The sequence below is a fragment of the Rhinatrema bivittatum genome, chromosome 4 (genome assembly GCF_901001135.1).
Source record: "Rhinatrema bivittatum chromosome 4, aRhiBiv1.1, whole genome shotgun sequence".
Taxonomy (NCBI): domain Eukaryota; kingdom Metazoa; phylum Chordata; class Amphibia; order Gymnophiona; family Rhinatrematidae; genus Rhinatrema; species Rhinatrema bivittatum.
The window spans coordinates 313312282-313327977 of NC_042618.1; the positions used below are offsets into that span (position 1 = coordinate 313312282).

At 46.5% G+C, this 15696-nt stretch overlaps 1 protein-coding gene across 3 annotated transcripts in view; it reads left to right on the forward strand.

The window, feature by feature from the left end:
• The first annotated feature begins 4708 nt into the window (after positions 1-4708).
• The window catches only part of LOC115090774 (ketosamine-3-kinase-like), a 54202-nt gene continuing 43214 nt past the window's right edge, over positions 4709-15696 (forward strand). For 2 of the 3 annotated variants that reach the window (XM_029600271.1, XM_029600272.1), the window contains exons 1-3: positions 4709-4929; positions 14261-14412; positions 14999-15090. In XM_029600271.1, the coding sequence (XP_029456131.1) occupies positions 4789-4929; positions 14261-14412; positions 14999-15090 (385 nt within the window). In that variant the 5' untranslated portion in view covers positions 4709-4788. Of the gene's footprint in view, positions 4930-4955; positions 5650-14260; positions 14413-14998; positions 15091-15696 lie in introns of those variants that run through there. The other variant, XM_029600273.1, reaches the window with a different exon arrangement.

The following is a 15696-nucleotide window of genomic DNA, read 5'->3' on the forward strand; positions in this document are numbered from 1 at the left end:
CCTGCTTTGTTTGAATTAGCTGAGGGAGGTACAGAGCCAGAAAGTATCACGCTGTTAGATGTATGGAAATTAGTTTCTCAGGTAGATAAGGTGTCCAGCACTATATCCCAAATACATAGTTTCTCATCTCAAACAAGAGAAAAATTAGTAGAACAAGATGCTAGGTTAAATAATGTTGTGACCTCTATTTCTACATTTAATGCTCAGTTGGGTTCTCTACAAACAGTATGTACATCCTTTATTAAGGATAATTTATTTCTTCATAACCAGACTGAGCAGTTAGAAAATTAAATAAGATCAAATAATTTACGTTTTCTTTCCTATAACCCGGCCACGTTCTTCTAAGGAATTATATAGGAAATATATGTGTGAAATCCTGTCTTTTGAAGAAGACAAGTTACCTGTTTTATCGAAAATGTATTATATTTCAAATAGGAAAAAGATCACTGTTCAGGAAGGGGGAATGGATGTCTTGGAGAGTCCAGGCATCACTACATTCCTTGAAGATTCAATTGATAATATCCCGTCAAGAGCTACTTTATTGGTTTCATTTTCTTTGAAATATGAGAGAGATTTGGTTTTTTATAAATATTTCCAGAACAAGCATTTAGTATTCTGTGGACAAAAAGTCCAAATCTTACCGGATGTTTCCAAGGCCACTCAGGCACGTCAGAAACTATTCCTTTCATATAAACAAAGAGCTCTAGACATAGGTGATAGTTTTTTCCTCAAATACCCATGTAAGTGCTTAGTAACTTACCAGAATAATACATTTGTGTTCATAGATCCTGTACAATTAGATCAATTTCTAAGGGATAAGGCTGAGTCCCGTGTGAATGTAGTTTGAGAGGGTGAAATTGGTTGCAATAAGAAAAATTAATATACTGCTAACAGGTTCTTTCCTTCATACCTCTAGATATGGGCTATAATTGTTATAATTGTATGATTTATACATGTTTTCATGTTTATGGTATATGATTTTCTTTTATTCCTGAATTATGCCATTGTCAAATTAATAATTATAATTTAATAAATTAAAAAAACAAAAACAAAGAAGACTCAGGTGCTTGGAAGACATGGACAAGAGTCAGTATACTTGAAGGATTCGGACTGAGGACTCAGACGAAGGCTTGGAAGACTCAGACAAGGACTTGGAAGATTCTGGATGCTTGGAAGACTCAGACAAAGCCTTGGAACATTCAGGGTACTAGGAAGACTCTGAGGACTGGGAAGCCTCAGGTGAGGACTTAGAAGACCCAGGGTGCTAGGAGGACTCATACGAGGACATGGAAGACGCAGGGAGCTTGGAGTACTGGACGAGGACTTGGAAGACACAGGGCGCTAGGAAGACTCTGAGGACTGGGAAGCCTTGGACGAGGACTTGGAAGACCCAGGGTGCTTGGAGGACTTAGACAAGGATTCAGGAAAGTAGTGGGTGAATGCTGCGATGCAACATGCCCTACACAGCCACCAAGGCTGGTCACGGACCATGCCGGAAGTGAAGTAGATTCCAGGTGGAGCAGTGGAACTTGAAGCCAGGACATGTCGAAGATATAGGAGAGGCCTGCACTGAGGCGCGCCCTACACAGCATTATGAGAGGTTTCAATAACGGCAAACATTACATTCTATTGATGCTCGACCTGTCAGCAGCCTTTGACACGGTAAATCATGACATACTTTTAAATAGACTAGAAGAAATAAGTCTAAACAACAATGAAGAAGAATTCACAGTGGCCCTGCTGCCAGGGCCTCTTCCTCTTCTCGGGCCACAGCGGCCCTGCTGCCGGGGCCTCTTCCTCTTCTCGGGCCGCTGCAATGATTTGCGGCAGCCCGTAAGCGCTTCTCCTCATCTGCACGTGCTGATGCTCCTTCTCCTTCCTGCCCATGCGGCTCCGGCAACGCTTACTTCCGGGGTCGCGCAGGCAGGAAGGAGGAGGAGCATCAGCGCGTTTGAACGCGATCATTTTCTTCGGGCCGTGGTGATGTGAGTTCCACCACGGCCCCGCCGATGTGCCTGCTACATGCGTGTCACTGACGGCCGCATGAGCCTCCCTGCGCCCGGGGGCATTGGCTCCCCTCGGGATACCACTGCTCGCGGCGCCCCCTACTGTAATACCGTACTTTGGCTGGAAACTTTATACCGGTACAGTAATTTTAAAAAATGCAAGCTGCGTCTACGGTAAGAAGCATCCGTGAAGCGTTAGGCCCGCGCAACCCATTTTACTGTATAGAGCGCTATACAGTATCCTGGGTGCGCTGGCCTAACGCTTCACGGACACGCTGGTACCGGTATCTGTCATTTCAAATGTCATTTCAAATGACATTTGAAATGACAGGTACCAGGAAGTGGACGGTTCTCCTACGCGTGGGACTGCCAGTCCTCTCCCCTCCTCCCGAAGCAAAGCGCGAAAAGCAGCCTTGCTCCGGGAGGAGGGGAGAGGACTGCCAGTGTAAAGCAACGATGTGACTTACTTTTTTCACAGCCCTCCTCCGGAGACGGACATCGACGGACACAGATCGCGGCTCTCCTGCCTCCCGGTGGTGAAGACGTTTGGCGTCACGGCACGTGACGTCATGCATTGAGCAGCCCAATCGCACGTACAGGGGCCGCTTTCGCCCGTGCAGGCATCCATCTTCGCCGAGCCGCGATGTGTCCGTATAGAAAAGTCTTAAATAAATAAATAAATAAATATTGAAAAGCACCGGGCCAAGTACAGATCCTTAAGGCATTCCACTGTTTACCTTTTTCCACTGAGAAAATTGACTATTTAATCTTACTTTGTTTCCTGTATTGTAACCAGTTTGTAATCCACGAAAAGGACATCACCTCCTATCTTAGAAGCCTCTCATGAGGGAGTTTGTCAAATGCCTTCTGAAAATCCAAATACACTACATCTACTGGTTCACCTTTATCCATGTTTATTAATCCCTTCAAAAAATGAAGATTTGTGAGGCAAGACTTCCCTTGGGTAAATCCATGCTGTGTTCCATTAAATGATGTCTTTCTATATGCTCTGTGATTTTGATTTTTAGAATAGTTTCCACTATTTTTCCGGCACTGAAGTTAGGCTCACCAGTCTATAGTTTCCCAGATTACTCCTGGAGTCCTTTTTAAATATTGGGGTTACATTGGCCACCCTCCAGTCTTCAGGTACAATGGATGATTTTAATTAAATATTTTGAAATATGTTTGGGAAATTTTGTTATGAGTTTGTATTTATTGGCTGTTATTCTATTCATCTACTGTTTTGCAATATTATTTTTATTAGTATGTTTTTACTATTATGATTGATATTTTGTATTCTTTGATTTTATTGTTTTGAGGAATGATATTTCTATTTTTCCACTGTTGCTCTGCATACATTCTGGTTTGTTGAGTTTTCCAGTCCATTTCTATTATATTTTATGGACTCTTTATTCTGTATTTGGTAAGGGTCTGTCTCTGTTCTGCATGTGTGACTGAGGTGAGGAATTCTGCTGGTGTGTGATTTCTGTGTAGGGATCTCTAGCAGGCTGGCTTGTTCTGTTTTCCTAATTGGAGGTGTATTGGTGTTTAGTGCCTGGTGTAATTTTTGCAGTATTGCCTTTTCATAGTTAGGATTTTTACTATTTGAAGGCTGGCAGTTAGTGTTCTTTTAGTATGGGAGGTTTACAAATATTGTAATTGTAATTGTTTATTCTGAGCTTTCTGAGGGCTGAGCCCACACCCAGCATGCATTACTCTAGACCTAATACCAGGGTTGTGATATTTTTACCTCAGAATATACTCTGTGTCCTTTTTCATGTAAAATTGTTTATAATAAATGCAGGATTTTTAAATATATGTAATGGGGGCATGGGCACAAGCCTGTTAAGTTCACCTGTATAATGCTCTTGCACCAACCTGGAGACGGTGTGCCACACAAAGACCCCCACCCTTCACTCCCCTCCTACTTCTGCAGGGGGAAATGCTGGGGAAAAGGTGGGAGGCAGGTCTTAGGGTTTCTGAATGTGGCAGGGTTTCTAGCTTCTTAGAAATATTATCACTGATCTCCCAGTCCTCTGGGAACTCTGATCCCTGCTTTCCCCCTTCTGCAGCATTTGAAATCACTGAAAACGCCAGACTACAAAGAGACACCCCTTGCCCCTCTTTATGATTTGACCTTTACTGTGCCTTAAGAGGGGAAAGGGAAGGACCAATCTCGCCTCTATCAGCAAACTGCCGTGAGCTGCCCCTGGATCCAGGGCTCTGTCTCTGAAGTGGGAGAGGGGGAGGGGGGGGGGGGCGACCTATGAGCGCAGGCTTAGCTCCGCCCTCACTGCATTAAGGATTGCCTCGAGAGCCGGTGGCGCCTATATATTGTTGCGGTGTTAAATCCTTCTGAGCCATTTCATCTGAATTAAAGCTACCTCTGCTTAGGCCACCACCCTGTAGTTATACTGAAAGGGATCCCTAAAAATATTTGAAAGCATTTGCCCATTAATCCTGAGCCCTATGTGAGAGATAAAAAAAAAAACAAAACAAAACAGTGAAATGCTGCTGAAGCAATAGCGGAAAATGTACGCAGCTCGCGCCATTTCACGCACTGCGGAGCGTAACCCCACCTCCGCAGCCTCCGGCTCCTCCTCCATTCCGGCAGCTCCCCTCTCCTTTCAACCCCGCCCCGGAACCTCCCACCCGGTATAATTCCCCCTCCAAGCTCTGATTCCGCACTTGGGCTCCTCCTCTTCCTTTTCTTTCTGTTTCCGGGTTGTAGAGGCGGTGTATGGTCTTTACGTTGACTGTCGCATAGCGCCTCGATTCCGGCATGGAGGCGCTGTTGCGGGAGGCTTTGGGCACGTCGGTACTGGCGCCCACGGGGCACTCGGGGGGTGGCTGCATCAGTCAGGGGCAGAGCTACCGCACAGACAAGGGCAGCGTCTTCGTGAAGATCAATCACAAACCCGAGGTGTGTGCTTCTGGTCTCGAGGACCGTGCACGGCATCTGCAGGAAAATACACTTGGATGTCACTAACTCGCGCACCTCAGGGATTGTATTGCACACTCTCTGCTACGCTTGCAGTGCTGCAGTAATAGCAACATACATACACTTCATTCTGCAGCGCCTCAGAACAATCCTGCTTGCTTATTATTGTACGGAAGATCAGTAACAGTACTGAATGCTCAATACTGCACTTGCAGCGTCTTAGTGATAGTTTAGATCTTCTACTGTAACTGCGGTTGTTCAATATCATTACTATACTGGGACTGCCAGACTATAGCCTTAATATTATACGCTGTGCACTGACACACTAATAGTACCGCGTACTATATATAGTGTAGCGCCTCGTTAAAAGTAGTGTACTCTTTATATTGTGGGGAAGGTAACAGTACTGCATGTATACTGCACCTGCGCTGCCTCCGTAACAGCATTAGTACACACTCGCCGGTGGTGCCTCATTAATAGTACTTCTTTATATTGTGTGGTATCTCGGTAACAATAGTGCACACTATATTCTGCACCTGTAACGTCTTGTTAACCAGTATGCTGCACCTCTAGAGCCTCAATGTTATATATCATATAGTTGCCTACGGTAGAGTAGCCTAGTGTTTAGAGCTGTGGGCTGCGAATCAGGGAAGCCATGGTCTTAGTTCTGCTTCTCCCGTAATTCACCTGTGATTTTTTTGAGTAAGTCACTTCATCCTTCATCGTCTCAGATAGAAACCTAAGGTCTGATTTAACTAAGGCATTTTTCCCATTCTGTGTCTATATAGGAAAAAAAAAAGTTGTAAATTTGCCCCTAGATTGTAAGCCCTGGGGCAGGAATCTACAAACTGTATCTTAATTTGTAACTTCTTGAGCTCAGATTTGGAAATAGAAGTAATTAAATCCAAATCATTCACCACCTAAGTATTAATTTTATTTGTTTATACATTTTATATGGTACTACATTCTGTATTTCTGGTGCTGCATTAACAGTATTGCTTATTTTGCTGGCCTTAGTAACAATATTGCATATTATGGGAATCAATTTTAAAAATGTTTTCCCTGTATGTACCCGGATCAGTCCAGACTCCTGGGTTTTGCCTCCCCTCCAGCAGATGGAGACAGACGTTTTGACAGACTCTGCCCTATATCTTTTTTTTTTTTTTTTATACTGGGTCAGACCAAGGGACCATCAAGCCCAGCATCCTGTTTCCAACAGTGGCCAATCCAGGCCATAAGAACCTGGCAAGTACCCAAAAACTAAGTCTATTCCATGTTACCATTGCTAATGGTAGTGGCTATTCTCTAAGTGAACTTAATAGCAGGTAATGGACTTCTCCTCCAAGAACTTATCCAATCCTTTTTTAAACACAGCTATACTAACTGCACTAAGCACAGCCTCTGGCAACAAATTCCAGAGTTTAATTGTGCGTTGAGTAAAAAAGAACTTTCTCCGATGCTAACTTCATGGAGTGCCCCCTAGTCTTTCTACTATCCGAAAGAGTAAATAACCGATTCACATCTACCCATTCTAGACCTCTCATGATTTTAAACACCTCTATCATATCCCCCCTCAGTCGTCTCTTCTCCAAGTTGTTGCTGTTTGAGACCTGGACGTTAGTGCTATGACTGATTTCTATGTAGATTCTAAATGTCTTTTTTTTTGTTTGTAGGTTTTCATGTTATTTCACAAAGATTCTGGCAGGGGAGGGATTTTGAAGTGCTGTTAATGAGGGGATACCATTGAAAAGGGAAACATTTTACGGTCTGAGATACTGATACACTGACGTTGGTAATAAAGCTTCTATGGCCAAGTCCAAAAGCAAAGAAAGTACAAGCAGCATTGTCTGAATTATCAGGAAGGCTGATCACCATGTAAAAATGTTGCAGTAATTTTGTTATGGGTTTGTCTGTTGCTTGGTTTTGCTTGTAAGTATTTAAACTCCAGAAGAGTTCAGAACTTCTTGAGGTTGACAGTGAGATGCACAAGAATTTGTTTACTGTCCCACCCTGAATCAAAACATCACTCCCAGATTTCTCACTAATAAAGTGAAGATTCAAACTTTTGTGAAAGTAATCAAATGTTGTTCTTATGTTCTTAAGTCCATTAACAATTAGTAAGGGAGAGTTGCAGAAATCCACTGCTTATTCTTGGGATAAGCAGCTTGGAATCTGTCTACCCCTTGGGATCCTGCAGGATCCTGGGCTTGATGGACCCTTGGTCTGACGCAATATAGCAAGCCTTATTTTAATATTTTATTTTCTTATTTCTCTTACATTTTAATAACATTTTTTACAAACAGTTATTGAAATTAAAGATTATTTACTTTTTAACAAAAAAAATGCAGAATTTAATGTGCAGTGTGTCACGCACGTGAGCATCATCTATCAGGTGTGTCATGGAGGAAAAAAGGTTGAGAACCACTGTTCTAAGGTGCCACCCACATTCTGTCAGTATTTCTCTGTCTCCAGCAATTGGTGGAGGTGCAAAACCTACAGTCTGTACTGATTACTTAGTAGAGACATCTTAGACAGATAGGACATAGGAATCAATTTTAAAAATAAATAAAATAATATTTAGCAGAAGAGAACATTCTTCAGCCTCCCAGGGGGTTGCTAGGTCCTGAGGGGACCAACCCCCCTGGTGCTTGAGGCAGCTGCGGCTAGGGGTCGAGGGCCCTATTGCCACCATACAGCAGCGCTGGGGGTGATACTGGGGAACCCAGCTCACTCATCCCAGCAGGACCAGAACCCATAGGCTACTGGACAAGTTTAAAAAAAAAAAAAGAAACTTTATTGGAATGATTTGTGTTCTTTCTTTGGGCTCTCCCTTCCTTCGCTGCCGCGTCTACTCTTGTGCCACCGTTTTTTATTTCACCAGACTTAAAAAAAGGAAATTCTCTTTTTTTCTTTCTCAGTCATGCCGTGAAGGTCGTCGTGTCGTGTGTGTGGCACGCGCGCAACTCTCAAGGGACGGCCTATATTCGGTCTGTCTCCCCTGGGGGAGGGAACCTCCATGGCCGCCGTGGGGGTGGGGGGGTCGTGGTTCGCATCCGCTCGATCTCCCATGCGTTTGGAGAACTGCAGCTTCCTTCCCCTGCTCCATTCCCGCTGAGTGCGGAACGGGCACTATTTTGGGTCCCATTAGCTCGGCGGCGCAAGCCGCAACGTGGTAAGGGATTCTCCCGCCCTCGTAGTCTCAACAGCTGGCTCCTGTTGGGAGAAAATCAGTGTTTAATGATTGAAATGCACCGGAGGATGTGCTTAATGACTCAAATGCACCGGAGGATAACCCTGAGGGGGATTCGGACTCCTCTTCCTCATCCTCCTTCTCCTCAGATTTTATTTTATTATTACACAAGGCCTTTTAGGCCAGGAAATCAAGCAAAAAGCATTCTGCTAGCAAATATGCTTTATCGGTGCCACTTTCTAAGTCCAGAAAGTGGTCCAAGCCTGAGGAGAGCGCTGGGTCCTCTAAGTCAGAGTGCCCCTTAAGGTCAGTGGCACCCCAGGACGACTTGGATACGTCTTCGGACACTTCTGACCCGGATGATCAGAACCTGCCATTCCAGCCCCCGCGGGGGGTTGAAGGGGATGGGACCAGCACAGGGTGCTGTTCGCGAGTCCCATGTCATGGAGGGAGACGACCCGAAGTTGGTCCGCCTGTTTTGGAAGGAGGAGCTCGGGCCTCTTATTCCTGCTGTTTTAGGGGAATTGGGCATCGAGGCTGCACAGGAAGAATCCCGGTTGGGATCTATAGATCCGGTGTTGTTGGGCCTGAGGGGGTCCTCCTACTTCTTTCCCATTCCATTTCTCGGTTACTGACCTGCTGTTCAGGGAATGGGACACCCCTGATTTAGGGTTGAAAGTCGCTAAGGCGATGGACAAGCTCTATCCTCTGCCAGAGGATGCTTTGGATCTTCTTCGAGTTCCCAAGGTGGATGCCGCGGTGTCAGCATTTACAAAAGAGACCACTATCCCAGTCACTGGGTCAACGGCCCTCAGAAATTTACAGGGTCGAAAGCTGGAGCTTCAGCTTAAAAAAATCTTTGAGGTCTCAGCATTTGGAGTCCGAGCAGCGATGTGTCTCTGCGCGTCGGTTCCTGTGGTTAAGAAACTGGTCTGCTGATGGTTCTTCCAAAGCCCAGCTAGGTTCTCTGCCGTTTAAAGGCAAATTACTTTTTGGAAAGGACATGGAGGACATGATTCAGCCCCTGGGAGAAAATAAGGTTCACTGGCTGCCGGAAGATAGGCCCAAGCCCAGGGGTTCTTTTTCTTCTACATCTCACTACCGTGGGAGTCGGAGGTCTCGAGCGCCCTGGTCTTCCACTTCCTCTTTTAGATAAAATTCTAACAGACAGCAGTCATGGCCTCAGTCCTTTTGTGGGCGGCGCTTTAGCAGGCCTGGTAACCCCCAGCTGCGCAGGGAGGTAAGCCTCCGCAATGATGTCTGGCCTGTCCATTCCTTGGTTCCGGTCTTAGGGGGGCAGACTGTCTCTATTTTATGAGGAATGGACCAAAGTTACATCGGACCAGTGGGTCCTCTTTGTGATAAGACATGGCTTTGCTTTAGATTTTGCACGTCGCCTTTGGCACCGGTTCCTGGTCTTCCCATGTGCTTATGCAGAAAAGCGTTGGGCGGTAGAGGAGACGTTGCAGCGCATTCTCAAGCTCTGTGCAATTATGCCTGTTCCTCCTGCGGAGCAACGAAGGGGCCGCTACTCCATTTACTTTGTGATACCAAAAAAGAGGGAACCTTCCGGCCCATACACGATTTAAAGCGGGTCAACAGATGTCTTCAGATCCCCTGCTTCCGCATGGAGACTTTGCGGTCCGTCATTGTTTCAGTTCGAAAGGGGGAGTTTCTAGCATCCCTAGATATGACGGAGGCGTATTTACACATCTGAGTCCGGGCTGCCCACCAGAAGTTCCTGAAGTTTTCCATCCTAGGACATCATTATCAGTTTTGAGCTCTGCCTTTCGGCCTTGCTACTGCATCCAGGACATTCACCAAGATAACGGTGGTGTACTCCTGGGGAAATTCTGTGCTACTGCGGAACGCAGAATTCCCCCCTGCGCAGAATTGCCAAATTCTGCACAGAAAATAACAGAAAAGACCCCGGCATGCTGCGAACGGAGCGCGTCCCGCGGCACATACTCTGTTCACGGCGAAGATGAAGGCAAGGCGCCCTGTTCGCAGCGAAAAGGGAAGGCCCCCGTGTGCCGCACTCTGTTTGCGGTGAAGATGAAGGCTTGGCGCGCCGTTCGCGGCACCTGGGCGCCTTCCCTTTTCGCTGCGAATGGCGCACCAGGCCTTCATCTTCGCTGCGAATGTAGTGCGGCACACGGGGGCATTCCATTTTCGCCACGAACGGCGCGCCAGGCCTTTATCTTCACAGCGAACGGAGCACGTCCCGCGGTATGCCGGTGATAGAGAATGTGTGTTGGGGAGGGGAGGGTGAGAGAGAGCATGGGAGGTAAGAGAGGGTGGGTTGGGGGATGCTTGAGTGCGGGTATCATAGAGGGGGGAGCCTATATGAGGGGAGGGGGATGCCGGTGGGGGAGAATGTGTGGGGGGGAGAATGTGTGAGAGAGATGGGGTGTGGGGGAGGGTGAGAGACAGCTTGGTTGGTAAGAGTGGGAGTGGGGGGATGCTTGAGTGTGGGTTTCAGAGAGAGGGAGCCTATATGAGGAGATTATGAAGGAGTGTGTATGTGTGTGAGAGATTGGGAGCTCGTGTGTATGAAAAAGGTATTGTATGTATGTGAGAGTGCTAGCCTGTGTGAAGGCATTGTGTTTGTGTGAGACAAAGCCTGTGTGAAGGGCTGCGTGAGAGAGAGACACAGGTAGCCTGTGTGAGGATGTATGTGTGAAAGAGAAAGGGAGCTTGTGTGGGTGGGTATGCAAGAGAGAGGGCCCTGTATTAGGGGATGTGTGTGTGCGAGAGAGTGAGGAAGCCTGTATGAGGGTGTGTATATGTGGAAGGGACACTCTTACAGTGAATTTCTAGGGAAATTCTTCTCAAAATATTTACAATTCTGTAACTTTAAGTAATAACTTTTTTTCTGTAATAATTTAAAATGTAATTACTAACAGGTCAATCCAGTACCGAGCAGTAGGAAGAGCTGCGTTAGTGCCCGGCGCACCCGTGGTTGCCGCACGCACAGTGCAGCTCACCTACCACTCGCTCCTGTATGTAAATAGCTTGCAAATGCAAGCTGCGTCTAAGAAGCGTTAGGCCCGCGCAACCCATTTTACTGTATAGAGCGCCTATACAGTAACCTGGGTGCGCGGGCCTAACGCTTCACGGACACGCTGGTATCTGTCATTTCAAATGTCATTTGAAATGACAGGTACCAGGAAGTGGCCAGTTCTCCGACGCTCGGGATTGTCAGCCCTCTCCCCTCCTCCCGAAGCAAGGCGCGAAAAGCAGCCTTGCTCTGGGAGGAGGGGAGACAGGACTGGCAGTGTAAAGCGAAAAAAAAAGTAGCAAGAGAGAGGACGGGCAATCCTACACTCGGGATTGCCAGTCCCCCCTCCCCTCCTCCCGAAGCAGGGCGCGAAAAGCAGCCTTGCTCCGGGAGGAGGGGAGGGGGGACTGGCAGTGTAAAGTGACGAAGCAACTTACTTTTTGCAGCCCCCTCCGGACATCGGAGAGGACGACCGCGGCTCCCCTCTCTTGCCTCCAGCTGCCCGCGAAGATGGACGCCTGCACGGGCGAAAGCGTCCCCTGTTCGTGCAATTGGGCCGCTCAAGACGTGACGTCACATGCCGTGATGCCAAACGTCGTGACGTCACGCCTTGAGCGGCCCAATTGCACGAACAGGGGACGCTTTCGCCCGTGCAGGCGTCTTATCTTCGCGGGCAGCTGGAGGCAGGAGAGGGGGTCGTCCTCGCTGATGTCCGGAGGGGGCTGAAAAAATTAAGTCGCTTCGTCGCTTTACACTGCCAGTCCTCTCTCCCCTCCTCCCGGAGCAAGGCTGCTTTTCGCGCCTGCCTCGGGAGGAGGGGAGAGAGGACTGGCAGTCCCGAGCGTAGGATTGCCCGTCCTCTCCCCTCTCTCTCTCTTTCTTTTTGGCGTCCATCATCGCAGACAGCTGGAGGCAGGGGAGGGGAGCCGCGGTCGTCCTCTCCGATGTCCGGAGGGGGGCTGCTGCTCCCCTCGCTCTCTTGCTACTTTTTTTTTTTTTTTTTTTCGTTTTTTCCGCTTTGGTTTCTTGCTTTGGGAGGAGGGGAGAGGGCTGACAATCCCGAGCGTAGGATTGCCCGTCCTCTCTCCCCTCGCTCTCTTGCAACTTTTTTTTCGCTTTTTTTTTTTTTGCTTCGGGAGGAGGGGAGAGGACTGGGGCTGCCCCGGAGACCAGCACCCATGGACGCGGCCAGGGCAGGAGAGCAGGGGCTGCCTACCCTTACCCCTGCCTCTAACGCAGGGGTAAGGGTAGGCGGTAAGTTAGCAGGTTAAATGCGCGGCAAAACGGCAGGGTAAAATAGCGATAGTCGGGGCGCGCGTTACTGGATGGTAGGGAATAGCTAATTCGATCGTTTACATGTAATATACATGCCGTGTGCGGAAGGGGTTGCCCGGGGATTTTAGGACGCGGTAGGAGTAGGTTAAAGGGGATAGTGTATCCCGGGTTGGATTAACGCGGCCGAAAAGTGAGTAGAAAGCCGGTTAGGAGCAGGGTAACCGCGGCCGCACTTTACTGTATTGAGCTATTAGACTGTCATGTAAATTGTGTTATTTTGACCAATACAAAGTTTGCAGAATTTTCAGTTTTTTTTGCACAGAATTCCCCCAGGAGTAGTGGTGGTGGCAGCGCAGCTGTGTAGGGAAGGATTATTGGTACATCCATACCTGGACGACTGGCTGATTCGAGCGAAATCAGAGTCACTTTGCCATTTGGCTGTCCACTGTGTGCTTCAGCTATTGCAAGCGCTCGGGTGGGTTGTCAACCTTTCCAAGAGTCGTCTAACCCCCTCACAGTCATTGGAGTTCCTGGGGGCTCTGTTCGACACGCAACAGGGGAGAGTGTTCCTTACTACAGAACGCATTGTCAAGCTCCAAGGCCAAATTCATGTCTTGTCCACACATCCTCCGAGAGTTTGGGATTATTTGCGGGTCCTAGGTTCCATGACATCTACTCTAGAATTGGTTCCATGGGCCTTTGCTCATATGTGTCCTTTACAGTCAGCGTTGCTTTCTCGGTGGAACCCAGTCTCCGAACAATTTCATCTACCCCTGCCTCTGACGGATTCAGCGCGGTCCAGTCTGGATTGGTGGCTACTCTCGGACAACTTGAGCCACGGGGTCCCCCTAGTGGTTCCCGAGTGGACAGTGGTTACCACGGATGCCAGCCTCTCCAGTTGGGGAGCGGTTTGTCTGGGGAAGTCCATGCAGGGTCAATGGTCCTGAGAGGAATCTGATTGGTCTTTCAATCATCTGGAGACCAGAGTGGTACTGTTAGCATTACAAGCCTTCCGTCCACTCCTCCAGGGGAACTCGGTCAGGGTGCTGTCTGATAACGTGACCACAGTGGCTTACATCGCTCTCCAAGGAGTGATCAAAAGCCAGCCAGTGGCGTTGGAAGCTCGACTAGGGTAAGCACTAGGGTAACCTGCATAGAGCATCAGTTGCAATTGTTCCATTCCGATTTAGGGTTGTAACTGCCGTTCTGAGCAGATTACCTCAGTGGTTTCTTGGAGGCCTGATGCAGTCATACCATTGCTGTTTAGAGTTACGGCAGCTACAGCTCTAAACAGCAGTGATACAACATCATCGGTCTTCCAAGAAAGCTGTGATGATCTACATGGCAACCATAGTTAGTTAAAACCCAAACTTCAGTGAGCTTAGGGAGGCTGGATATTTTTACAGCAGCTTCACTAACTGTGGTGGCTGTGGAAGTTATTACGAAACTTTGTAATAGTAATACATTGTTGGTTAAGTATTGATTAAAGTTGAAGATGGCAAAACCTGAAATGATCTACTAGCAGAGGTGGTGAAGGCCACAGATTTTGCGCATGTTTGATACAGATACAGAGGGTAGTGGTAAGGAAAGGGTTTAGAGGTGAGGTAAAAAGTATTAGTGTTAGGGTTCATATGGGAATTTATATGCTTATCTACCCAAAGTGCATCTGGGCGCACTGGATGGGCCATTTTAGTCTTTATTTCCCATCATTTACAATGTTGCTATGACCTTTAGACCTTAAATTTTGAAAAACAATTGTGGCATAAGAATTCCATTTACTGATGGCTAAAGTTGTGTTTGGAGCAGGAGGAGTCTGTAAAGTTCCTTGACACTCTGCTCTTTAACAGGCCAGAAGGATGTTTGTGGGAGAAATGGCCAGCCTGGAAGCTATCCTGCAAACGAAAACCGTGACAGTGCCAAAACCCATTAAGGTCATAGACATGCCGGGGGGTGGCTCAGCGTTTGTCATGGAGCATCTGGAAATGAGGAGCTTAAACAGGTACCGAAAGGTTCCATCATCTCCTTCTCTCTCGTTTATTTCTAGTAATCTGTGTTGAGGGAGAGCATAGACTTTTTTTTTTCCATATTGTTAAATTGTTTTTATTTTGTATGTTATTTTTAAGTTTAATTTGCATTGATTTTAAATATCGGGCTGAAATTCTTTCCCAAAGCCAGCAGCCGCCCTGTCCATGGCTGACCCAGGGATAGAAGACCGGACTCAGGAAGGAAGCCAGGTTCCCTGTATGATAATGCACAGCACTACCATCAGGTTGACTCTGGTTTTATTTTTAATTGTAAAAGTACTTATTACTATTTTTACGTAGACTTTATTTGTTACCTGCTTATTTCTGACAAATTTAGAAGAGAATCACATCTTTTAGTTTTTAAGATAAAAGTAAAAGCTTTGCTTTGTAAATAAGCATATAAATGATTGTTTTACTTTGGTGCTGTATTATTCATGAATTTATGCTGTGTTTTTATTGTGCGTGTTAATATTCCGGATGTTATTTTGTTAGTCACATTGGTCAATTCATCAGAATTGTGGGGTGACGATGTATAAACATACATTTCTTTCCTTGCTGCAGGCATTCTGCACAGTTGGGAGAGAAGTTAGCAGATCTGCATCTTCACAACCAGAGGCTTGGAGAGAAACTGAAGAAGGAGGGAGGCACTGTTGGTAAGGTTTAACACAGTGCAGCACGGTTATAAAGAATAACTCACATATGTGCACCCTTTGTTCATAAGATGCTGGGGAGTGGCAACTGGGCCATTCCACTACAGGACACAGAGATATTCTTCTTCAGAGCTCTTTATAAACACACACGCACTTTCTTTATTTCAATTTAAATTTTATTGCGATCATCAGCAATAAACAGACCTGAAAAATACAGAAGATCTCATCAAATCAATGCCCAGTTACAGTAAAGTTCCTTACCCATCCTTCCCATCCCATTCAAACAACATTAGTGAAACAAAAGAAGACAAGAACAAGTGGCAAATACAAAGCACAAATCTTGCAATTGAATATCCCACATCAGACCTTATGCTTTTCCAACTTTAACTGGTAGGGAATCCAAATGTCATAAACTTTGAAAGACTATCATGTTTAATCACAGTCAACTTCCCTAAGTAGTTAACAGTCTCAAGTCATTGACACATTGGAGACAAAGAAAAAGTAGTAGTTTTTTCGAACCCACTACTAACATCTGGCAGCAATAATATGTAAAATTAAATGTGGTAGTGGCTTAGAAATCACTGGGAATGGAATACGCAATAAAAAAAA